Source organism: Plecotus auritus, assembly GCF_963455305.1.
Source record: "Plecotus auritus genome assembly, chromosome: 6".
Lineage (NCBI taxonomy): Eukaryota > Metazoa > Chordata > Mammalia > Chiroptera > Vespertilionidae > Plecotus > Plecotus auritus.
Window position 1 is genome coordinate 82,768,892 of NC_137773.1, and position 26,303 is coordinate 82,795,194.

Below are 26,303 nucleotides of genomic sequence, written 5' to 3' on the forward strand. Positions count from 1 at the left end.
CTAACCCCTCTCCCACTCATCTCTAGGATCCATGTGGACTTGGCCCAGGGCTGGGAGCAAGCTGCCCTACTCCCTGTCCCAGCCCTGACTCTTGGGCCCTAGTAAGTGTCCCAGCCAGCATGCTTCGTCCCAAGGCCCTGACTGAATGCCCCAATGCCCACATCACCCATGTCAACAGCCCAATTTGTGCAAAGATTGAGTGGCCTTTCCAAAGACACAGTCCAGGTATCACTCCCAGAGGGACCAGGGAGGCCTGGCCAATCCCCAGCCAGATCTGTCTGTATGCCTTTTCCTTGGCACCCAGCGAGTGGCTATGAATTCTAGATCCTCACACTGGCCCTGCAGCTCTCACCGGGCCCCTGCCTAAACATCCTAAAACCCACATCTGCCAGAACCCAAAGACTCCTAGACCCATCAAGGATGGGGCCAGGCCCCCCCACCACCTGAAGCAGGCCTCAAGTAATTGCAAGACCACGGAGGAGCCGGGACAGATGCAGGTTCTCCTGTGGGCGGGGTTCTTCCCCAGCAGGGAGGGAACAAATGACACAACATGGGTTCTAATCCAAACGCACTTCTCTTTATTCAAACCAGGGTCAAACTGGTCAGTGGGGATGCCCTGAAGCCACATGCGCGGGAAGTAGGCTGACAAGACCTCCTGGTCCTTGATGCAGTTGGACGCGGGGTGGTTGCCAGCCGAGCCAGGCGGGTGCAGCCCCCATGGTGCACTTGCAGACACCGCCAGGCAGATCAATCGACAAAAGCAAGGAATAAACAAAAACGAAACACACTCAGTAGATTGCTTTTTTAAGCTCCAGAGTTTCTGGACCAACGAGTCCCAACCCTCAAAGCCAGGAGTACGGGGACCAAAAATGCCCCTCACTTCCACCAGTGCCGACAGAAACCCTGTTTTAAATTAAAAAATAAGCCAGTATACATTGTAGAAAATTTATCTTAAAAATCTCACAATTTGTAAATGTATATTTTTTTCTTTAACATAAAAGTTTACAATATACGGTAAAACAAAAGGCTCAGGAAAATAATTTCAAAAAAAAAAAAAAAAAAGGAAGAAAAAGAAACCTGAAGTTTTGAATTAAAGCTGAAGACTTTTTAAAACCCTGTTGTTGAACCAGTGACTTTTTTTTTATTGTGCTGATGGGTTAGAGAAAGAAATATATTTAAAAACTTCAGTTCAGTCACCCACAGCCGCCTCCAAAAGCCTCACGTCTGCCCCTCCCCCCAAGGTTGAATCGCGATTTTTCTGCCAAGTTTGTGATTGTCACGAGTTCACAAGTTTCGAATCCTGGGTCTCAGCCATCTAGCCGCCTGCGTGGCACCAGCTAGCTAGCGTCGGTAGGGGTGGAATCCTTGAACATTGTGGTTCTGACCTCGTCCGAAGCCACTTCCACCAGCAGGGGGGCCCCCGGAGCCTGGCACTGAGGGGCCCCCATAGGAGGGGGGCTGCTGGCTGGGGTCTGAGAAACCCTGCCCAAAGCCGGCCAAGTCCTGTCCATAACCTGCAGGGAAAGAGTGCAATGAGTGGCCGGGGGAGCTGGTCCCACTAACAGGACCCAGGGTCCCGCTCCCACCTGACATCACTGGGCCCCCAGGAGCACGTGTCTCCAGAAAAGCCCACCCTAAAACCTAGCAGGACCCTGTCTCCACACGGAAATAAAAGAGTCTATGAGACCTTGTGGACCCATGGTCTGTGCTGTCTGATCCTGGCCGACCCCTACTTGTCCCCAAAGACTTAGGGTGGGAGCCCTGGTGGCAGAGCTGAGGGTCAGGAGAGACCTTTGGGCTTGGAGACACATATCACCTGGCCCAGCTTGGCGGACCTTGGGTTCCTAGAAAGTCTGTTCTCGAGTACAATGCAAGGTGAGCTCAGGCATGACTTTCAGGATTTAAGGAAACATCTAATCTGCCCTAGCCTCCCTCCAGGATGCACCTCAGACCCCAGACGGTCCTCCCTCCAGAGTTGACCCAACCTGGAGGCTTCCATAACATGGGAGTGGGCAGGGACTACATGCGGACCATTAGGCTTCAATGACTCCAGTTGGCTGCACCTGCAGAGCCCATCTGGGTGGGGCAGGTCCCTCTCTAAAAAGGACCCTGACCCTGTACTACTGGCCTTGGTGGGTATGAAGACACTTCTGGAATGAGGGGCAGCACTGTCCTCGCTCCCTGCCCACCCGGACCACACACTTTGGATGAAGGCCATCCCAGGGCCCCCGGATTCCCAATTGGGGGCACACTCAGAGGCAGAGCTCCTGGGTCGTGTCCCAGAGGGCAGTGTGGTTCCACCCCGCCCGGGACAGCAGAGGAGGCAACGTCCAGTGCCCGGGTGCAGGCAGGTGAGGACCGTGCATGAGGAGGCGCCACCTACCTAGGCCATATCACTGCTCAGCCTGACCATAAGAGTGTAAACAAAGTATGGGCCCGAAGCCCGCCGGGTCTTGAGAATAGGTACCCAGGCCTGGCGAGAGACGAGACCAGGGTGACTACCCCAGGGTGGTAGGGAGGGGACACACTCGAGATCATGTACACCCCCACCCAGGGCCGCTCACATGTCTGCCGCCAACACATCCTGTTCCAGGCAGGGTCGAGAACCCACGTGCTCAGTGACCACAGCCCTGCAAGGCCCCGAAGGGAACAAGAGTGTACGATGCAGGGGTGCTGGGGGGCATCTGGTCAGCTGGCGGGACTGCATTTGAGGGTAAGAGTGGATCGAATTGCAGATATTGTGGTCTTGGGTGATATACAGTTCACACCATAACATGGAAAACCAGGGGCTGACACTCTCACAGGAGACCTGAAGGCCCTGGCCCCTCACGGCAGGCAGGGGACTGACCCCAGTGTGGGGAGAGACCCAAGGCAACATCCTGTCCTCACAGGAATTCCCCCACTCAACTGTCACCTTGCAGACCCGATTCAGAAGCACCTACTCCACGATCAGCCCCTCAAGTGAAGCACAAAGCCAACGCCAAAGCCGGTACCTGCTCCAGACCACAGCAAGACCACCCAGCCGACACTCTTGCCTGCGCCTGCACTCGAATAACTGAGGCACTGAAGGGACAAGCCTGCAGGGGATGTCCTCGGCCCAACAGCAATTGCAGCCCTCGCACCATCCTTTTAGGGGCCCAGTCATAGCCTGTTTTCTAAACCCATAGGCCTGGGATCACCTGCTGTGCAATCCATGCTTTTCTATGATTAGTGCCCTGGAAAAAACCCAAGCAACCAAAATCCCGCTTGACGCTTGCTTGTTCCTAGGTCACGTGAACTCTCCAACAACTCCCACACCTCAGACCACCCGACCCAGAAACACTGGTGGGAAATCCACCTGTGAGGGAGGAAGTCAGGGGGAGGCATGGCCACTCACCATACTGACTGTAGGGGAAGTCTGGCTGTGCCGTTGGGGGCTTGCTCATATCCGGGGCAGCCTGAGAGGGAGGCGGCGGGAAGGCCAGAGGTGCTGCCCCAGGAGTGGCAGGTGGAGGGGGGACCCCTGGTGGCGCAAACTGATCTGGCGGTGGAGGTGGAGGCCCATAGCCAAAACCTGCAAACAAACAGGACAGAAAAACAGACACCATGCTTGCCCACGGCCCAGACACCAGGAGCCTTCACAGGATTTCCATCTGAAACACATGAGTGGCCAGGCCTTGAGGATGAAGGGTAAGAGACCAGCATGAAAACTGTGGGCAGCTGGGACAGCAGGAGCTGAAGCAGGCCCAGGAACTAGGTGCCTGTGGTGGGTGCTGGCTAGTAATTCACTGCTCAGGAATGCTCATTAGAAGGACAAAAGTCAACTGTCCAACACAGTCCAATCCATGTGCTTTGAGAAGACAAAAGTCACACCAATCCATGTTTCATCCTCAGGCTGCAGATAATGTTCCTATTCACCTCCTGTCTTGTTAGAGCAGACACACCTTTTCTCTAAAGAGCTACAAGGCAAAGCCATCATGAGGCCCTGCTCCAGGCCACAGAACTGAATTGCCCAGTCCTTGGTCACTGGCCACTTGTCATCATTGAGCCTATAAATGTGGCTGGTCCAACACTGCCCCAAAAATGACACACCTGGATCCCAAGGACTTATTAGTAAAAAGACTGTAGGACCCTTTATGTTGATGAAATGATATGTGGCCATCTGAGTTTTCTGAGGGGTTCCTCTTTACTATGGAACCCAGCTCCTAGAGAGGGGGAGAGAGAATTGATGTGAGAAACATCAATCAGTTTTCTTCTGTATGTAACCCAACCGGGGATCAAACCCGTAACCCAGGTATGTGCTGCAACCGGGAATCGAACCAGCTACCTTTGGGTGCACAGGATGACAATCAACAAGTCACTCCAGCCAGGCTAGGCTGCGCCCTTTTGTTCTGAAGGTACTGAGGTCAGAGGAGAACCCTAACCTTCCCAGTGAGTTGGATGCTCTACACCCAGATCTTCAACCACAAAGTAAAGCACAGAGAAACGTGAATCAAGACCTGAAGCCCCTCAATTATGAATCACAGAGATTAGGTCTAGAGACCCATTCGAGGCATGACCATGAGGAAGAACAAGGTCTTTGAGCTGTGACAACTCATGCGGCTGGCCCATAAGGAGGCCAAAGCCAACAAATATGGAGTCTACAAGGCCAGCCCATCCTTTTCCTCCAGACATGCTTCCGACTGCACCCCCAGTGCAAGATCTAGGTAGTCTATGAAAGGTGTGCTGAAAAGACCTCCCATGGCCCCAGGACTTACTGAATTGTGGGGGGGCGCCGTAGCCCTGTGGGAAGCCCTGTGGAGGAGGGAACCCTCCAGGAGGGGTGGACACAATGTAAGAGGTGAATGGTGGGGGTGGTGGGGGAGCTCCTCTTCCCGCAGGGGGCGGTCCGTAGCCACCTGGAACACAGGACACAGGGTGAGAGAGAACATGGGACACACAACCCCCACCTGCCCAGACCCAGGCCTGCCAGGAGCCCATCGCACTTGGGATTTTGTCATCTTCCCGTTTCCCGAACAAAGACTTACCAATTGCCTGTCCTGCTGGCACCCACATTCCTAAACCAGAAAACAAAGATGGGGATTGGTGCTGTGTTAGACCAATGTCACCAACTGGATGCCAAGCACTGCCCTGCCCTCGTACTCTCATAGCATGATTGCTATCATTGGTGGAACTCTCCCGGGGCCCCTCTCAACATGCCCTATAATCCCAAGAACACCAGGTATTGCTGTCCATGTCCTCTTCCACAGGGGAGGATTCAGAGAAAAGCCATTGGGTCAATGGCCCTGGCTCTTAAACAGAACCGTCAAAAGGGATGGAGGAAACACCCACAGATCAGAGACTCAGGTGCATGTGTGGCATCTCAGGCCTGACTACCGGCCAAGCATGGGTCCTTTACCTGCTGGTGGATGAGTGTCCGGAATTAGTAGTTTACTGGAGCTGTTTCATTTTGCAATAAATGCAGGTTTTAAAAACGACAGCTCTGGAGAGAGCAGGGATAAAGCCTTGAACTGTGTAGATAGCTCTGCAAAATCAGGGGTGTTGGGTGCCCTGGGTACAGACAGGCCCACCTGGACTCCATCTGCTCCTCTCCGGGCGCTGCCACTTATTTGGGTTTCCAACAAGGAGGCTCCTAGATCCCATCCCAGGGCTCCCCTCCCCAACCATCCTGCCAGGCTGTCCTTAACCACTCTCTGGACCACACACAGAGGACCCAACAGCCCAGCTGATGTCAGCCCAAAACCTGGGGAACAGAAAAGACCCAAAGAACCCAAGAAGCAGGACTCTCCTTCTTACCAGGCGAAAACCTCACCTGCTCACCATCAGTCTCAAAACCCACCAGGTTATCCTGACCTGTCTGTGGAAGAACCTAAGTAAACCAAACCTAAGTAAACCACCCCAGACCGCAAGGGCAAGGATGCTCACTGCAGCCCTGCTGGCCCAAACCCCAAACATGGACTTGGCCAGGGCCCAAACACACCACTGAGGACAACACCACTCTTGAGAGGGACCTGGTGACAAGGCAGAACCCAGGGCCCAGTTGAGTAGGGAGCCCCACCTCTATCTGCATGTGCTTCCTCATTGCCCACTTCTGTGCTAAGTCTGGAGAAGTGGGTGCAGTAGCTTGTCCTGGAAAGAATCTTACCTTGTGGGCCATATCCTTGCTGCCACGTAGGTGGGGGCTGGCCTGCCCAGCCATTGGCGGCACTGGGCATGACGCGGCTGCCCCACTGGCTGGCCCCTGGCTGTCCAGGCACTTGACTTTTACTGTCGCGAGGCTCAGCCCGTTTAACCTCCACCTAGACAAACCGAGGTCTGGTTCAGGGGGATGCACGGGTCCCAGGCCCCTTCCCTTCAGACACACCCTCAGGTAACTTATGACTACACTTAGCATCTTATTATAACTTAAAACTAAATACTTAACTATATACCTTATTTAGGCCAGTAGCTTTCTCTTTAAAAAGTTTTTTTTTTCTGTTTTAATTATTATATTTAAAAAATGTTTCTCAGGTACAATAGATGTGACTGTGACATGCTAAGCCCTATGTGCTGCAGAGCAGGGACCCTTGAGCATTTTATGCATGACAAGGGTCTCTCAGTCAAGGTAAAAGAGCAGTGTCCTCTTTCAATAGCCTCATAAACCCGGGACAGAGACCAGGGCCATTCCAATAATCACAGCCCTGGGACCACTGAGTGGCAGGAGCCCGCCCCTGGCCGCATCATGGTGGTGGGGGATCTCTTGGGAGCCCACCCACCCTGCCTGCACCTTCAGCTCATACCTGAGAAACACAGTTGGTTTACTTAGGTTTTTAATTTAAAATGTCTAAAGGAAGATAAAGACTTACCTTCCCCAGGCTAACGCTTAAAAAATCTCAATTAACTCAAAATAATGTCAGAGGGAATGGATATGATAAAGAGCCTTACATTACATCTAACAAAAAGTAAACAAACATGCAATAAAATGGACATTTGGATCAGTAAGCAATCTTCATACTGTGTTGGGTCAGCAGCCCAGGACTCTTCCTCTTTGGACATGTCAGGAGCTGCAGCCAGGGGAGAGGTCAGCATAGCAGGAAGTGGTGATTACCCCACTTATGCTGCTCATTGCCCGATGGCAAAAAGATGCCCCACTTCCAGAGTTGTCTCAGCATTTGAGAACCCTGGATTTTTTCTTTTTGGGTAAATTTTAATAAGTGGGACAACAGATCCACATGGAGTCATCCTTGGGGTCTTAGTCTGGTGAGCTAAATAACCATTATGTATCAGAATTCTGTCAGTGCTCCCTTAAAACAGAGGCACAAAAGACCCCTCTCCCCTTCCTGATGCCTCAAGGCCACTCCTCTGATGGGAACAAAGTTCCGTTAGCTAAAGGTAACTGGGCAGCAAAACCAAGGGAGAGTCAAAGAGCTGAAGCTGAAGGGTCTTCATACTCTCCTTAAGGAAATTTGGCTCCTGCTTACAAAGAAAAGCAGCCCCTGTAATTAAATAAGGTCCTTTACTCTCCTCCTATGGGAACTCAAAAGTCACTCTACTCTGGTTTTAATTAAAGTGGGATGGGAGCCTGTTAGTCGGAAATCCCCACTGAAGAACTGGTGGGGATTAGTGAAGGTGCTGCGACAGAAGCCAGACTCCAGAAGGCACGAGAAACCCTCTTAGTGTCAGCTCTGAGCAGTCCAGACTCAGATACCCTGCACCCCACAAGCAGGTGGCTGGCAGCCTGGAGCAGGGACAGATCGTGCACTTAGCAGACCTTTCTGCTCCTGAAGCAGCACCTCACTTCTTCCAAGTTTTAAATGTCACAGGACCTTCAATTATCGAATGTGGACTCCTCTGACCTCGTGTTCTTAACTGGTGTGTATCCTTGAAATCCTCATGATGGTTTAAACTAAAAGCTTCAGTGAATTTTGGAGTGAGGTATGTGTCTCCCACTTAATTGGGTTCAAATGGGATTAAGCCTGCAGGGAAACCTGGGCACCTGGCAAGTATGAACGGCTGCCCTGCTGAACATCTGGGAGCAGGCTACCTGGGCAGACCCCAGTGCCATGCTTCCTCCAGTATCTCAATCAGAAGGGCTGGGCATGCTGAACCGAATGAGGAGAAACTGGGAACACACACCAACGGGACCAATAGGACTGCCGCCGGGGTGTGCTGAGCAGGCTTTATAAGGACCCAAACAGGGATCCTACCAAAACGTGGGCCCCAGACTTTGCTAACTATAAGGAATCCCACAGGACAGAATTTCTGCCAGTTACTCATTTTACTGTTAAGTTTTCCAAAAGCTCGAAGGGCCCAGGCAAGTGAGTAGTTATGGGCCACTTTCTGACAGTACCTCCATGGTGGCAACACAGTATGAAGATGAAACAACCAGAGGTCACTTGACTGCATGGAGTTAAGTACTATCGAGAGCATGTGGTTGGTACCGGAGTTTCACAGTAAGTGACCCAATTAAAACAACCAATCCTTCAGGATGTTTACATTTCTCTCAGTTTTACACGAAACCTGTTCTCAAAGGTTGGCTGCCCATCGTGAGTTGGATGGAACAATTGGAATACAGTTCAGACATCTGAAGGAGTGGTCACTGGAACCAAGCCTGAGGCAACCCGCAATGTCACTGGAGGCCCACCGCCCACCACCCGACAAGTCTCCAGAGGTCCAGGTCCCACCCCACCGTAGAGGGTCCCAGCACCTCTCACCCAGACCTTTTCTATGAAGGAAATTTTGTTTCCAGTGACATCCCTCAGTTGCCTGAGACTTGGTTTGGTCTTAAGGTAAAATAAAACTACAACTACACACTTTTTTGCCCATGATGTCGTGAAAATGCATGTTGACAGCCTGGTCCACTGATTGTTCGTCCTCGAAAGTAATAAATCCAAAACCTAGCCAACGACGAAGAGTGAATCAAGGTAGCAGGGTGTTGTGACACAAAACAGGATGATGAACAGTATTAGGGACGGGCCGAAGGATCAACCTAGGGCTTCAGCGAAGCAAGTGAGGGAGGGGGCTGCAGGCCTATCCAGCAAGTGAGTGAGGCAGGGGGACCCGCCGGACGCTGGGCCCAGCTTGAGCTGGGGTTACAACTGGACACTTTGGAACAGCCAGGGCACCTCTTAGGGAGCATCAGCCTGAACAGCCCAATAGCAAGGGCCATGAAACGTGGCAGGGTATGCCGTGTTGGTGCTAGAACATTCTGTGGAAGTTAAGAACAAGGCAGGGAACAGTTGAGCACTCCGCCTCAGTCGCAGGTGTCCTATGGATGCACTGTTGCTTCGCTGAAACCCAGGGTTCTCCCCCTCGGCTTGCAATGTGCTTTGCAGCTAGTGCTGACAGCAGCCATATATTGTCCTAGGCGTTAACAGTACGGTCTATACCACAGTTAGTGCCTCGCTAGGCTTATCCAACACCGTTGGGTAAGCCCAAGGAGTCCTGTCAAGGTCACATACGTATGTATACAGGTATCTATCTGCACACATCTATGTAATAAAATACACAAAGATACAGGCCACAGCGGGTTCCAGCAGGTCAACTCTGCTGTCAGCAGCAAGAGCAAGAGGCACCATGTCATCAAAGAAAATTTTAAACAGAAAATAATTTAGCATTTTCCAAATGCAAGGAAGTGGCAGTATAAACGAAGTTTGGTTGGTCTGGGTGAGCGCGACCACCCGGCTAACGTGGCGTGTCTGGTCCTCAGTCTATTGCCCTTGCTCCCGGGGCCCATCAGCTTTGAGCACAAAAGGACACATGGCAGACAGCTGCCAGGAGATCCCAAAGAACAAAATATGGGTGAGGGGAAGTGCCAAAGCCAAGAAGGGGCTGAAGATGGGCATGGGGAAGGGGCACAGGGACAGAGTTCTGGGGCAGAGGCGTGGAAGTAGGGGCAGGCCTGTGCTGGAGACCACCTGGGAAGATCACAGGTAAAATGGCAGTGGAAGGATGGAAACATCGAGAGAAGGCAGCTCAGAAAGTCAGGTGACAGACTAGCAGGGAGGGGCAGCTGGGATGCAGGAGCCTTTGGTCTTGTTCTCTCTGCACGTGCATGCACACAGAATCTACATGTGGCGTGTGAGAGAAGAAACGGAACCACGACAGCAAAACTGGAGAGGAGACAAAGCTGGTAGGAGGGTGGGGAGCTGGAGAAAGGGATGAGGAGCAAAGATAGAAGCAGGACTGAGTGGGCCAGAGGTCAGGGGTTGCCATCTGGCAGATACACATAGTACCCCCGAGATAGGGACACTGTCTTAAACCAACAGGAGAGGGTGGGGGGGATAATTCAAAGCCATTGTGAAAGCTTCTGGAGAGTAAGGTAGGAAAGAGCTGTTTCTGGGACACCTGCAGACCAAGTGCTTCTCTGGGTGGTGCTCCTACCCTCTGCTTGCCTAGCGCTTGCGGAAGCTCACGGGGACTTGCAGAGACCTACAAAGCCAGGTGGCTGAGGACGGTGTGCACCACAGGGGAACGCAGGACCAAGCCCAAAGTTCTCTCCCCACCAGCCTGTCCTGCTTGCACCCCCAACCCTGGGCCCAGGGTGAGGACCGCAGGTGGCCTGGGAGGGGGTGAGCGACCTGGGGAATCTAAAAGCAGCCTCGGGATCCCCATGTCCTGAGGCTTCACAAGATCAGAGGCAATGGTGAAACACAGCACGGGTGATAAACGCATTATTACAAGGTAACATTTTCTCAGAGTGCAGGAGTATCTGAAACCACAGGGCTCGCGAGGTCCATTAGGGCACAAGAGGCGGTGACTCGTGGGTAAGGAGCCTGGGGCGGGACGTCTAGGGACGCGTCTGTGTCAAGAGGCGACATCACCACTGAGGAAGCGGCACAGAAACACACTGAAACTTCGTTTACACCCCACTGGAGCAAAGCCCGCTCCCTCCTCTGACTGCAGGATGGCCTGTACCTGTGTGATATAATTTAGCACCTGGAGAAGAGAAATCTAAAGAGAGATCGTTAATCACAAAAATTCACAGAGAGAAAGGAAAACAACTTACTTAATATTACTATATTTACTATGGAACACTTAATATGTCACTAAGCATGTACGTCTATGTTAAAATTAAAACTATGACTTAACAGCTTAATCAACATGAAGGGAGGAGACATTACTTAATCATGGAGTAAGAGGATGGAAGTTCAAATGGCAAACTATTCTCCAGCATGGCGGGCGCATGCTGCGGACGGCAGCCCAGCGCTCTAGGGGTCTCCGCAGGGCAGGGGCTGTAGGGCCTGGACCGGCAGATCAGCTCCTGGCCAGGGCCCAAAGCAGCTGATGAAACAAAACAGATGGGCAGGGACAAAGAGCAGCAGCCACACAAAAAACAAACAAAAAAAAATAAAACCACCAAACCCAAAGGGCATGGATGTCAGGTGCTGGCTGGCCCAGGCCAGTCGTGCAAGGGTGGGCTGCCCTGGAGGGGATTTGCCCTTCCTCCCGCCAGCCCCATTGACTGAGGAGAAAAATAAGAAAAACAGGAAAAAAGCATGAGGTGAATAAGGGAAACTCCACATTCAAGCTGAGCTATAGCAGATCTGGCCTGACAACATGAAATGAGACTTCTGACTACACTGGCATGAGCTGAAGGCAGGAGACAAACTACACTGCATGAGCTGAAGGCAGGAGACAGTCTTAACTAAGGAAGGTCACAATGAAAAAGGACACAAGTCTTTCAATGCACATTAAAGAACAGAAACCATGTTCAAATTCATGTCAAGTTGTAAAAACTTTAAAAGAATGAGCCAAAAAAAAAAAAAAGATAGTAATGTCTGACCTTGGGGAGCACAGACAAGCTGGGGGCTGCACAGGAAGAGCCTACATTTTAATCATTTGTCTCCAAACCACCCTTTACTGAGACAATGCTTGCTACAACCACCACCTAATTGTGAGATAGTTTGCCATCTGAGGGGGAAGGTCAAGGACAAACTCCATCTCTTTTACCTCGAGGCCTCTGCTTTTCTGCGTCGTAGATCATGACCACTTCTGTGACCTGCAAGAGAAAACGACCGTTTGAGGAGCTGGATGCCACGGTGCCTATGAGCACCTCTAGCTAGGACAGAAGTTCCAAGCCAAATGCCTGCTGGGAAGTCTCCAGTCCTGGGAGTCTGAGGCAAAAGGCTGCCTTCCAGAAAATGATGGTCCAAGACTCATGAGGCCAGAGGCCCAGGACACCACTCCATAGGGGAGTTGACAGCCAGGAGACTCATAGGGCATCCTCCCCATTCAAAATGCTAGGATGGAATGACCCAGAGCACTGGTGCTCCAGGACTTCCCTTGGTCAGTGGCCTGGTTGTCCTGCTGATCCAGCCCTTATTGCCCTCCCCCAACCTCTACTCCACTCAATAAGTATGTCCCTCATCATGTGCTCTGGCACTCCTAAACCCTGGCCACTCAGCCCTCGCACACTCAATACCTGACAAACACAATACAGCGGCAGGTGGGGCCACACCACTAACAGGGTATTTGAGCAACAGGGGCCTGTGCAATGGCCCCATGCACACTTGCACCCTAGCCCAGTTTTTTCCTCTGCTGGCCCCATTAGAACTGAGTTCCCTGTATGACCCTGATTAACTCTAACTCCCATGAGATTCTAAAGGATTTTAACCTCTTCCATATAACAGGATCATCCCTGGGGGAAGGTCTGTACAATAGAGGAAACAATGAGCAGGACACGGAGCCAAACATATCCTGTGAAGCCTGGCAGCCTGGAGGTCAGTGAGAACTGCCAGAGGAAGCAATGGGGTTGGGCCATGGTCCCCCATATAGTGAGGTTCACACTGCTGGTACAAGAACCTGGGAATGGTCTCCACTCTGGAACTCCTCCACCAGGCCAGGCCTGTCCTTGGCTGCAGCTATCAGGCTTGGGGACCATGTTTCAGATCCTGGGCAGGAGGAGCTAGCTGGAGGTCCCAGGTGAACCTGATTTGGAACACGCCTTCCTGCCATTGAGGGACAGAAGGCTGGCTTCTCCCCAACACTCCCTAGTGCCTTACAATCAACAGGAAAGCCTCCTGGATGACGGCCTGGCCAGTTTACATCTGCCTGGAAAAGACACGACTACTCTCCTGGATGGTAAATGGCCATGAAGGGAAAGGATGGGCTCTGGTTGCTCTGGTCTAGGGGTGTGCAGGGCAAGAGGACAGAGCCACCATGCCCACTCCAACTAGGCCAAGTTGAGCAGCTGCTGCCTGGATGCTGCTGGTGCAGGAACAACTCACCACTCCGAATTTCTTGAAGTATTCCCTGAGCTCTGTCTCACCACAATTGTGAGGAATTCCACCAACAAATATCTTATTTGATTTACTGTTATCGTTCCTGGGTCCTTTCTGCTGTGTCAAAAAAGAAAAGTTGGTTAGACCATGTGGGGGGCCCTCAGCACGACCCCCAGGGTTGTAAGGAAGTGTCTACATGGGTTTGAGAGCCACTAAAGCCACCGAACACTCTGAAAGTTCCAGGGAGTCCAAAGAGAACCAAGAACAGCATTTTCCCAGAGACCCTAGGAGACCGAGTCCAGCACTGTGGTAGCGCTATTTCAAATGCATTTTAAAGTTGACTGTAGTACTGTGTTCAAATATTCTGAACTACAACAGTTACCGAACTTAAAGGTCTACACCAGGGGTGGGCAAACTTTTTGACTCGAGGGCCACAATGGGATGTTAAACTGGACCGGAGGGCCAGAACAAAAGCATGGATGGAGTGTTTGTGTGAACTAATATAAATTCAAAGTAAAGGAGCGGAGGGGAGAGCAAGAGAACCGGATAGAACAGCCGGATCCGGCCCTCGGGCCGTAGTTTGCCCAAGGCTGGTCTACACTATGAAACAAAGGATTTCAGGACAGTAAGGAAGATACCTGGGGCCTCCATAATTAATACTGGTTTTCAGATGGTGACTGAGGGACAGAAGGCTGGCTTCTCCCCAACACTCCCTAGTGCCTTACAACCAACTGGAAAGCCTCCTGGATGCCAGCCTGGTCAGTTTACATCTGCCTGGAAAAGATGTGACTACTCTCCTGGATGGTAAATGGCTGGTTTTCAGATGGTGATTTTCAATCTGTTGATCAAAACCTCAGCTCCTGCCCTGAAATGCTGCCCCTCCCAACTCCCTCCACTCCTAATACCCCTTCTTTCTACTCAAGGAGCTTATGGGTTAATTTGTCCCAACTGCTTTTTTTTTTTTTTTTTTTTTTTAATACTTTATTGAATCTTTACAGAGAGGAAGGGAGAGGGATAGAGAGCCAGAAACATCGATGAGAGAGAAACACCGATCAGCCGCCTCCTGTACACTCCCCACTGGGGACGTGCCCGCAACCAAGGCACATGCCCCTGGCCGGGAATCAAACCTGGGACCCTTCAGTCCGCAGGCCGACGCTCTAGCCACTGAGCAAACCGGTTAGGGCCCAACTGCTCTTGATTAGCAATTTTGGGGATCAGTGAGGGTTCCACAGGTATGCAGATTATGGCCTGTGCCTATTCTGTCTTAAGAAAGCTGCCAAGAGACTAAAGGACCGTTAATAATCAAAGGTAATCTGAACCCTGATTGGAGTTCAGTCTGAATAGCTGTGAAGGTCATCTGTAAGACAGTCATAGAAATATGAGCATGGCAGTGTGAACATGGGTGACATCTTAGTTGACGGGATGGGAATTCTGTGGGAGGCTGGACTTTTAGGAGATGCATGTTCCAGAATTTAGGAGTGGTTTGTGCAGACAGAGATGAATATTAATATAGATAACTGGAAAATAATAAAAACTGATTAATCTAGTTTTCTGTAATTTGTAAACTTTTCTAATAGAAATTTAGAAAAATAAAAATGGTTTCAAGAGTCTGAGGCCCCTACCAGCAGCAGCTGGGATCCTGCTAGAAATGCAGATCTCAAGCCTCCACTTAGATCAGACACTTGTGTGTGGAGCCTGTGTGCAGCTTCTCAACAGCCTCCAGCCCAGTTCTGTTCAGAAGGGCTTTCTATGAGGACGGAAGCATTCTGAGAGACAGCCTTCTCTGAGAACTGCTGGTGGTGGAAGGGAAGATGTGGGCGGTGAGTGACAAAGGACAGGTCTGTTCCAGCTGACCCAGCACCAGGGGCCACACACAGCTCAGAGAATCTCCAGGAGTCACCACACTGGCCATTCAAGCAACCAGCCACCAGGTTTGTGTCTGGAGGGGAGTGGTTGCAGAGCTGGGAGGTGGAAGTCTCAGAGTTAAGGATGACCAGGCCACCAAGTAGAGAGGAGTGAAGGAGTGGGAATAAAAGTTCCTTTCGGCCCTTTTGGCAGGCTGAGAGTACTTGGGACAGATAAAAGCAGACGGCTCCGATGATAAACAGGTGTGAGCTGTCATTTATTTATTTATTTATTATTTATTTTTAAATATATTTTATTGATTTTTTACAGAGAGGAAGGGAGAGGGATAGAGAGATAGAAACATCGATGAGAGAGAAACATCGATCAGCTGCCTCCTGCACACTCCCCACTAGGGATGTGCCTGCAACCAAGGTACATGCCCTTGACCGGAATCGAACCCGGAACCCTTCATTCCCCAGGCCGACGCTCTATCCACTGAGCCAAACCGCCTAGAGCTGTCATTTTTTTTTTTTTAAATAGACTAATAAAAATTCTCTTCTTGGCCACAAGATAAAAAAAAAATTTAAAGTGTTGAATAAATCTGAGCAATTCTCAGCTGGTCAAGTGTCAAAGATGACCTTCAGTCACTCCTAATCTTAATGAGCAAAAATTCCAGATCAAAGACACATGTTTGTCTAACAACAATGCTGTACATCTGAAACTAATATGGAATAATATTGAATGTAAATTATAATTGGAAACAAAGAAACAAAGAACAAAGGCACATGTGTCCTTTAAACTGGCTGTTGAACATGCAAGGTTGCCCACCCAGTTCCTTACCCAGCCTTCTTTTGGCCGCGTCCTCTCTGGCTGCATTCCCCGAGGTGTACATGGCTTTGGGTCGATCTGTAGGAAGTTTCAAATGAGCCAGTTGTAAATATGAGGTTCTTTTCTCTAGAAAAGAAGGTGTCAACAACAGCAGCCAATAGCACAGCACACTAGCATTTGCAATCAATTCACACCGTGTCCATATCCATACCCTACTCCAACCTCCAGCCTGAATAGAGAGCCTTAATCCTTTTATTTTTTAAAAATATATTTTTATTGATTAGAGAGAGGGAGAGAGAGATAGAAACATCAATGATGAAAAAGAATCATTGGCCCTAGCCGGTTTGGCTCACTGGATAGAGCGTCGGCCTGGGGACTGAAGGGTCCCGGGTTCGATTCCGGTCAAGGGCATGTGCCTTGGTTGCGGGCACGTCCCCAGTGGGGGGTGTGCAGGAGGCAGCTGATGGATGTTTCTCTCTCATCGATGTTTCTGGCTCTCTATCCCTCCCCCTTCCTCTCTGTAAAAAATCAATAAAAATATATATTTAAAAAAAAAAAAAAAGAAAAAGAATCATTGATCGGCTGCCTCCTGCACGCCCCACACTGGGGATCGAGCCCACAACCCAGGCATGTGCCCTGACTGGAATTGAACCTTGGACCCTTCAGTCCGAAGTCTGGCGCTCTATCCACTGGAGCCAAACAAGCTAGGGCAGTGGTCGGCAAACTCATTAGTCAACAGAGCCAAATATCAACAGTACAACGATTGAAATTTCTTTTGAGAGCCAAATTTTTTAAACTTAAACTTCTTCTAACGCCACTTCTTCAACATAGACTCGCACAGGCCTTGGTATTTTGTGGAAGAGCCACACTCAAGGGGCCAAAGAGCTGCGTGGCTTGCGAGCCGTGGTTTGCCGACCACTGGGCTAGGGTGAGCCTTAGTCCTTTTAGATCAACCCCATAGAAAAGAGTCTTTAACATAAACATCTACAAAAGCTCAAGGAACCCAGTAAGCTGAAGGATAAATGACAGAGAAAGGGGCAAGGACCTCATCTGCAGGAGGACTTACATTTCGACCATCCAGTGTGTGTGGTCTGCTGGCCAGCACTGTGCCCACACAGTTCGGGTCCTTAAACTTGACAAACCCGAAGCCTCGAGACTGGTTGGTTGTCTTATCTTTCATGATCACACAGTCCACAACTTCTCCATACTGGGAGAAGTAGCTGCGAAGAGTCTCTGCTCAGAGATCAGGACAAAAACAGATACACACACCAGAGCGTTAAGCACAGCATCACAACTAGTATGCAAACAAACACACACACACGTGCAAGTGCTGCTCTTTTTTGATTCATCAGCCTAATCTGGAAAGTAACTAGCCACTTTTTTTTCAAATCTCATTTTACTTGACTTTTTATTTTTTAAATCTTTATTGTTCAAAGTATTACCAGTTCCGTTTTTCCCCCACTGACCTCTTCTAGCCCGCCCCCTACAACTAGCCACTTTTAAAATACAATTATATTTTTATTGATTTCAGAGAGGGAGGGGGGGAGAGAGAGAGAAACATCAATGATGCCAGAGAATCATTGATCAGCTGACTCCTGCACACCCCCACAGGTTGAACCTGCAACTGGGATATGTGCCCTGACCAGGAATCACACTGTGACATCACGGTTCATAGGTCAATGCTCAACCACTGAGCCACACCAGCTGAACCAACTAGCCACTTTTATTTATTTATTTAAATATATTTTATTGATTTTCTTAGAGAGGAAGGGAGAGGGACAGAGAGTCAGGAACATCAATGGGAGAGAAACATCAATCAGCTGCCTCCTGCACGCCCCCCCACTGGGGATGTGCCCACAACCAAGGTACATGTCCTTGACTAGAATCGAACCTGGGACCCTTCAGTCCGCAGGCCGGCGCTCCATCCACTGAGCCAAACCAGTCAGGGCAACAACTAGCCACTTTTAAACTGACTCATCAATTAGTTTGGGGGCAGAGGAGGAGGATAAAGGATAGGAAACACATGAGGAAGAAGAAGACATGTGGAGTACATCATGTCTTCTTATAAACTAGAAATGCTGCAACTGAGCATGGTTTTGACAAAGGCATTCAGGATGAAGGCCACTTGACAAACAGCTTCTTCCTGCTACATCTGAACTCAGTGACCATGGGCAAAGCCCTAGCCACCGCACTTTGCATGTTAACAGTCCTCCTACCTCCAGAACCTACCTCGGCCTTGAGCTAGGAAGCTGCAGTCTAATTTCTCCCTCAATTCTGCTGTGAAACATTAGGACGAAATTAACCCTTTCAAAGCCAATATTGCATTCCCTCTGCCCCCTGCTAATGCCCAATCAAATGCCCTTTTACCCCAGAAATCAAAACAATAAATCAATGAAGAATTAAAGAAACCTGAGGTAGTAGCAAGAGATGAATTCACAACACAACTTGAAGACCAAGGTCAGCCTGCCTGCAATGCCTGGCATTCAGCCATGGCACCTACCTTGGGTGGTGCTCCAGTCAAGACCGCCCACGAAGAGCTTCCTGCAATTCAACAAGAAAACATTTAGGGTCAAATGGTTCTTGCCTTAAAGATGCTGCCCATCTGATCCATCCCAAGACCGTAAACCACACCACAGAAGATCACACAAACATGCTGACGTTGTCACGGTCATGGCCATGGCACACAACAGCCACGGCCATCATCTGGCCTCACTGATTACAGATATGAAAAATAATTCTAAGACTTGCCAACACGGCAGGGTGAGTGTTATAATGTAGTAAAGACAATATGTCCAGAATTGTACATGCACGTGGACCACAACCACAGCAAGTCCCTCCTCTAACACTCTTGAAATATTGTTTATTTGCAATCAAGATCTGAGATCACAGAGAACAAACCAGAATGACAGCAGGGGTAGGGCAAAGACTCAGACACCCACCATGTGATCATGAGCCAGGACTCACAAATCATTAGAAAGATCCCCAGAGCTCCAGACCCAGCACTGCAGTCCTAGCCCACATTCCCCCACTCCAGGGTAGCCTGGGTTGTACTTTCAGTCATACTAGAATTTTCAGGAGGAACCCCACACTGTCCCTGCAGCCTACCTGCCTTGTGTCTGCACAGCCCTCAGCGGGTTCAGAAACCAGAGCCCCCCTACTACCCTCAGGGAGGGCTCCACACTGCTAGGACTCAACAAGGGAGGGCTGTGGCAGCGCCTGCCTTTTCCACCTCTCACACAGCCCTCCAACTGGCTGGACCTGGAGTGAACCAAGGTGCTGCAGCTGTTCCAGCTTTCACAAGGGACTATGCTCACCTTCCTCACCCTCAGCATCCCTCTGTATCATTCTAGCCTCCCAAAGCCCTGGAGACAGGTATGACAGAGGAGGCAGGGAGAGAGGGCTCCAGCAGCAGTGGTGGCAGCTCTCCATCATTCTTGTTTCACTCAGGAAAAGGGGACACTACCACTTTCATCCTTGGAGCTGTACCTAAACACTAACTGGCGAGTCTTCAGATGCTGGCAGGGGGCCCAGGCCCAGTTCCCGCCTGAGACACAGGACCCTGCAAGGCTGATAACACTACTGCCTCCTGAGCAACCAAGAGAACCATCTGACAGGGAGCTTTGTCCTCCTGCTAATAGAACCCTCAAGGTAACAGGCACACCTGTCACCTCTGCTCCATCTGGTGACTCAAGCCTCAGTGTGCCAGCCACTGGCAAAATGCCTGTGACAGCAGGACTGTAAGGGGCTTCTTCTAATCTGCCTTTCCTCTAAGGAAGGACAATTTATATTTAGTGTGTGAGAAACAATTTCCCATAACCAGACAGGTACCCACTACCATCCTCAAAATGCCAACAAATAGGCCACCACCGGTCCCTAGTTGGGGAGGGCTAGAAGGGGACTCAGGATGCATCTGGCCATAGATGTGCTTCCAGCACCTTAGAAAGGGAGCTTGGTTAAAACAGGTTTCAGGGAACATGCTGACCAAGCAACAGCGAGGCTCACATTTAGACCTCATTAACTTAAAACCATGTCGCAGGCCACCTGCCTTCCAACAATTGGAGGTGCAGGTGAGTGCTTCCATCTGTGCCCCACTCCCCAAGGGCTGTCCAGGCGCTGCCCAAAGCAAGCTGTGACTCAGGCCCAGCCTCACTCAGCATGCCCAACCCCTTGAGGCCTGGAACCCAGTAGGGGCACAGGGCCTTGAATGACAAGGGCCAGAGGCTGGCTAGCACTTCTAAGTAACTGCCTGTTTGCCCAGTTCTTTGAAACAAGAAAAACTAAAGATTTGCTGTGGAAAAGCAGCTTCATGCAGGAAAGAGAGCTCAAGAATTTAAAAAAACAAAAACAAAACCCAATTCACTTAGAGAACAGCAGCTTCTGTTTAGCATTGCATCCACCAAAACAGTAAAGTAATAAACTGTTGCCCATCCAAGAACCCCAACCTCCACCGCCCACCTGTAGAGGAGGAACCCGCCAGACCAGTCCAGGTTCCAGCCTTCACTTAAATTTCAAAATTAGGCATTAAGGGAGAAAAACTAGAAATGCCATCACCCACACAACTGACAGAACTTGCATCTGCTCTGTGGATGGATAATAACATAACATCAATACTGTGCTTTCCAATTTTATCACAGTGCTGTGTGCATTTAAGATATCTCTGTTCTTAAAAATGAAACACAAGGACAGGTCTACACAAAGGGGCATCATGGTACCACTTCCTTTTGAATACTTCACAATGGGGCAGAATGTTAGCCCCTGGAGAGTCTGGCTGGATAAAGTATATTGGGAACTTTTGTTACTAATCAGTAACCATTCTGTAAATCTGAAGTTATGAGATTACAAATTAGGAAATTCTCATTATTAAGTAAATGCCAGGATTTAGAAACAACCATCCCGTCACGGCACGTAGGCTATCTGAGACACTCAGCAAGAAGTGCCTCTTATATGACCATCAGCTTATGCAGAGGGAAGAACACGCCAAGCCTCCATGTGGGGCAGCGTTGTGCTGCACACTTTGAGTGTTTCCACTTCCTTTCCTCCTACTCTGAGGGCAGCACACTCTCGTGGTCTGCACACGGAAGGCTCCAGAAGGTCCTGGGAGGCCAGCTGACTGTGGTGACAGGGACCTTTCCAGAGACCCAGCACAAAGCCCCAACCTCTGAGCCTCAGTTTTTGTAATCAATAAAATGAAAAGGGCTCTGGGTGCCCACCTCACAGGGCAAGTGAGAAACAGGTGACCCAGCACCCCAGAGACTAAGGTCCCCACAGGATGAGCCCAGACACAGCCCCCCTGCCCAGGAAGCATGACCATTCCTCATCAACACTGACATGCAGCCCTGGCACCAGTGGGAACCCTGTTCAACCCACCGGCTGTTCGGGGGCAGCCCAGACAAACTCACTTGGCACCATGTGACTCTCAGGAGTAGATGGACCTGTACACATGGGACTCTGCAGATTAAGGGATTAGCCAACCATGCTGGCTCCCCTTCTCCAGCCCTTCCCTGCTCGGAAGGGTATCATTACTCAGATGAAACTGGATGTCAGGGCCCCATAGACCCTGCACTCCCCAAACCCACATGCAAACTTCCTGGCTCTATCAGGCCCTCCCAGAACAAAAGTCTGGTTCCCAAGAGGGAAGCAGACACCACCACCAGCTGGGGGATCTGAGAGAGGTTGTCTATGATCAGCACATTCACTCTGAGGGCCTACACCTCAAGAGGGGGCTGGTTACTTCCTCCTGGAAGGGGCTCTGCACAAGTGACTGAGGACCAGGCTTTGTTAATATTCCCCTTGAATGTTTTTGGATGACTACCCTGCTCTTGCTCTGTGGACTTCAGTGCAACCTTGTAGTTTTTGCACCAGGAAGTCAGTCTTCAGTGGCTCCCCCTGGCTGGGACCTACCACTGCGAGCTCTGCCCTGGAAGCATATTGGCAGACTTTGGAAAGTTCCATCCTGCTTAGTAAGAAAGCCACCCACAGGCAGTAGGGGGCAGAGGGCCTGGACCAGTCAGTTGTTGGGCAATTGACCACGTCTTCTTAGAAAGCATCCAACCCAGAGCCTATGTTTGCACCTTTCTAGTCTCTAGTGGGGACACATTAGGACTCCTTAAGTCTGTCCTAGTTTCCCTGCAGTAGGCAGGCAGCCCTGGCCCATGGGCCTCACTCCAAAGCCCACCTTATGCCAGCCCCTGCCCTCTACACTCAGGCTTCCTTCCTGCCAGCAGGGAAGAGCACCCCCTCGTAGATGACTATGGGGGCTGTGTGACATGAGAAAACCTCAGGACTAACTGTGCCGAACAGTAAGAGGAGGCCCTCCACTGCTCTATTCCATACAGGACCAATGTCCTCCCCAAATCATGACCTCTCTGAAGCAAACCAATGACTCTCCCACATCATTGGGCTATCAGCACAAACAGATTTACAAGTATAATCCACTGTTCCTGGTCCCCACCCTCCCAGGCCTCAACTCAGGGTATCCTGCTTCCAAAGTCTCTCCAACAAAATATTCCAGAGAGACCAGGAAGGATTCAAGCACTCCGCCTTCGGACCACTCCACATGCCATCACTCAGCCAGGGCCAGGCTGCAAACCTCTGAGGTCACCCATTTGCAGCCTCTCTGGGTGAGCAACCGTGGGCTCACCCCACATCCCCAGTCTTTCCTTGAAGTGATCCCAATGCAGCGTCCTTCCTTTCCTTGCAACTCTGCCCTCAATGACATGTAGGTGTCCCCATCTTAACAGTCCCCAGTTATGCAAATAGGACCACGTGTGCCAGATAAAATCTTCCTCACTTTACTCCAGTTCCTGACAGTTTGGCTGGATGGAACAAAGTGCCTCTGGATGCCTCTATCTGTAAAGGAAGAGAGCCCTCCCCTAGCACCCAGAAACATCAAGATGGCAGGCACCCTCAGATGTACACCCACAGACCCCAACGGAGAATCTGAATCAAAGGACCTTTCTTTAAGTTGATTTTCCAAGGTTGTGGCAGGGGAAGGAGGACCTCAGCCCTGTCTGCTCAGCAGGATCCCCAGCAATATGAGTGCCTGTCACTGCAAGGAATTCCTCAGAAGAGCGGACATCTGGCCATCCATACATCAGCTACAGAGGGCCATAGGTGACACCCACTATTCCTGTCAAACTTCTATCCTCAAGACCTAGCCCTTGCTCTGCTCTAGCTGACTGTGACAATCAGGACTCTAAAATCATTAAGTAAAGCCAGTGGTCTCACCCAACTTCTATTCTCCCATCAGTTTTCATGCTGACTTCTGAGCCAGCTCAGGTAGTCAAGAACTAGAGCAGCTCTTCCTTCAAAGACAAATTCAGTGCAGACCAGGAAGGAAAGGTGCCCCAGGCATCCACACATTTCCTGAGGCCTCCACAGTGTACCCTGTGGGTCTGTCAAGGAAAGGGAGTGGCCCCTCCCACCTGTCAAATACTCCCTAGGGAGCTACTGGAGTGGTGACCAGACACCAAAGCAAAGGAGGTCGGAGGTGAGGGTGGTTGTTATCAGATATCATTCAGACCTGCCATATCCTGATGTCTGCCCTCACTTGGATCTGAGCACAACCTCCCACATGGTAACCACTCCAAAGTCACAACCATGGTTCCCTCACAGGAAATTGCAAGAGGGCCCATTGCCAAGGAGCCTGGTTAGCACAGTTACATTAGCAAGGAGGTCAAAATGGACCTGGGATGCCACATTCAACGAAAACAAGGTTCCTATATAAAATAGAAACTTGTTAGTACTTTTTGGCAAGAGATTTTTACTTGCAAAACAATAAACATTTCTGGGACACCTGTGATTTACAACTTTAAAACTCAGGCTGTTGGGTAGATTCACCAGAGTGGGAGGCAAACATGGCCAAGCAGGCCCTAGTCTGAATCCTGGTTCTGTAGCCAATCCCAAGCTGCCCGAAGGTCTGGAGAGTCCAGACCCAGGCTGGGACCGAAGAGTTGGGACAAGTTGCAGGGGTGAAATGCCTGGCATCCCTGTCTCCTCATGGGCATACTTGAGGGACAGCCCTCATGATCTCCAGGCTCCTCCCTTCCCTAACCTTCATCTCTGCTCTCCAGGTGAGAAAGAAAGGCAGCCCAGGCTTGAAGACCCCTGTACTCTGGAAAGACATGTGTGTGTGGCTATGGATGTGGATATGGTAAGCCTGCTAACTCTCTCCCCACCTCCTAGTTTCCTGTTAGAAGTGCTGAAACTTTTCATTTACAGAACACAGTCTTCTAGTGCCTGGCAGGGTTCAAACACACACACACACACACACACACACAGCTGTGAGCTAAGTGCTTTCCTCCAGGGTCCATTAAGTGGCATGAGGTTTTGGGGAGTGGGGAGCCCACAAAATGCATTTTACATCCAAGGTGTTCCCAGTGGCTGGAGCCAGATGAGGGCCTGGTGATGCCAGCCTCCCACCAGCAAACAATGACTGACTCACCAAATCAATTACTTTGTAAACACCACATCTATTCAAAGCTCAGGGCACCAAGAAATATACACATGGCCAGGGAAAAGCAGCATACACTGTTTTGCCATCTTCTTCAGAGAAGAATCTAACTGTAAAATTATGCTGGTGCAGTGGGAGCTGGTATCTGCATAGAAAACTGGAGCAATTCCCTCCACTAGGGCAGAACCGCATTTTCTAGCTCCTTTGGGATGGCTTTTCGGATCTCATCTTGTGCAGCATTAGGCAAGGTTATAATTAAGGGGAAACTTAGCTGTAATAAACCTGCTCTGATAGCAGCGCCAAAAGGAAGACCTCAGAATCAAGGCTTTCTGCCCACCCGTCCGAGTTTTCCTTTTTCTTTATTTTAAATACACCCCTGGAGAGTTTCCGTGGGGGGCTGAGCGAAAAGGGGTTCTAATTTCTCACAACTTCAGGTATTGCACAGACGCGATGGTTGCGCTGACCGGTCCCCGTGACCTTGGCCCGAGGGTCCTCTGTTTATGACCCTTCCTAGTTCTTAGCATTTGGGGAAGATAAGAGTGGAAAGGGTGCGATGCCGCCTAGAGTCTCTGATGGGAGAAGTTGGGCGGCTGCAGAACTGGAGCCCCCAGTCGGGCCCGCCACGTGCGCTGACCCACCAAGTTTGTGCACGGACTGGGGGCGCCGCGAAACCCTCCAGGTTCTTGTTCCGGTACTCCAGGAGAAACACCGGCACAGGGGCGCCTGGGGCACCCAGGAACGTACAGATTCCGGTTTGGAGTCTCCCAGTGGGAAATCCAGGCATGGAGGTAGACGGGGAGCCTCAGACCCTCCAGGTTCACGCTCGGGGTACCCCATGGTAAACTCGGGCACGGCGGTAGCAGGCCCCGCCGGTACCCCCTAGGCTCCCATTTGGGAGTACCCCAGCGGGAAACGGGCGCGGCGGCGGCGGGGACCCTCCCCCCCCCCTCGCCCCTCTAGGCTCCTGTTCGGGGTCCTCCCGGGCCAAGAAACAGCGGGGACCCTCAGAACCCCCAGGTTCCCACTCGGGGTCCCCCTCCCCTGGCTAGGAAGCGGCAGGATCCCGGGCTGCGGCCCCGCGGCGTGACCTTGACGGGCCAGGCGGCGTCTGGGAGGGGGCCGGCCGACGCTGCTGAGCGGCCCGGCGAGTCCTCACCCGATCTCGTCGGCGCCCGAGTTGTTCATGGCGGCGGCGGCGGCGGCGCTCGGTGTCCCGGGCCCCCTGGCTCGCTCCCGCCTCCGGAAGGTCACTGGCCCCGGCGCCCTCCCCACAGCAGCGGCCCGGATCTGCGCAACGGCGGCGGCCGCGCTGCCTCCTCCCCTCAGCGCCAACCCAACAGTCACCGCGCGCCCCCGCGCCCGCGCCGCCGCCCTGCACACGACCGGGCGCGCTCCCGCAGAGGGCGTCAGGGGGCGGGGCCAGGGGTGCGCCCGCGTGCGTGCTGTGTGCGTGCAGGCGTTCGTGCGTGCGGCAAGGCTGACGCAGCTCAAACGCTGCGCGTCGAGCTTCATTCTTGGTGGCTGCCAACGTCGCCGCGGGGCATGCTGGGAAGTGGAGTCCTGCGCTTAGTTGTCGGCCTCACCCCCTGTGGGGAATGCGCGCGGGTCGAGCCACGTGCTTGCGCGTACGTGCGTGCTTGCGCTGCTGCGCTCTGGAATAGACACCACGAGGCGCAGGCGCGTCTGTGGCTTCCTTGTTCAGTCTTGGGTCAGCTGTGGGTACGGGCCACGCCCGACCCCCACCGGGCCACCATCGGCTTCATGTCCCATTCCTGCGCCTTGGCTGCGCCTACTGCCCTGCTGTCCCCATCTCACAGAAGAAGATACCAAGAGTCAGAAAAACCCAATCACCTGCCCAAAGTCACTCAGGGGAAGAACTGCAATTAAATCCAAGAGTTGGCTAAATATTCATGATTATGAAAACATTAGAGGCCCAGTGCACTGATTCGTGCACCGGTGGCGTCCCTTGGCCTGGCCTTTGCCCTCTCCCAATCTGG

At 51.3% G+C, this 26,303-nt stretch overlaps 1 protein-coding gene across 6 annotated transcripts; it reads right to left on the minus strand.

Annotated features, from left to right (window-relative positions):
* Positions 1-555: 555 nt before the first annotated feature.
* DAZAP1 (DAZ associated protein 1) lies at positions 556-25,674 on the minus strand. Of its 6 annotated transcripts, none has more exons than XM_080676525.1 (13): positions 25,463-25,674; positions 18,355-18,395; positions 16,921-17,087; positions 15,867-15,932; positions 13,188-13,298; positions 11,911-11,959; positions 8,773-8,855; positions 6,125-6,278; positions 5,007-5,036; positions 4,737-4,877; positions 3,377-3,553; positions 2,384-2,473; positions 556-1,514 (listed from the first exon to the last, which is right to left on the minus strand). In XM_080676525.1, exons 1-12 carry the CDS (start codon positions 25,489-25,491, stop codon positions 2,394-2,396), a joined length of 1,128 nt encoding a protein of 375 aa, XP_080532651.1. In that variant the 5' UTR covers positions 25,492-25,674; the 3' UTR covers positions 556-1,514; positions 2,384-2,393. The 6 variants fall into 6 exon arrangements, with proteins under 6 accessions (XP_080532651.1, XP_080532652.1, XP_080532649.1 ...); XM_080676526.1 differs by having other exon boundaries at positions 13,188-13,295; positions 25,463-25,642; XM_080676523.1 differs by lacking the exon at positions 2,384-2,473.
* Between the last annotated feature and the right edge of the window lie 629 nt (positions 25,675-26,303).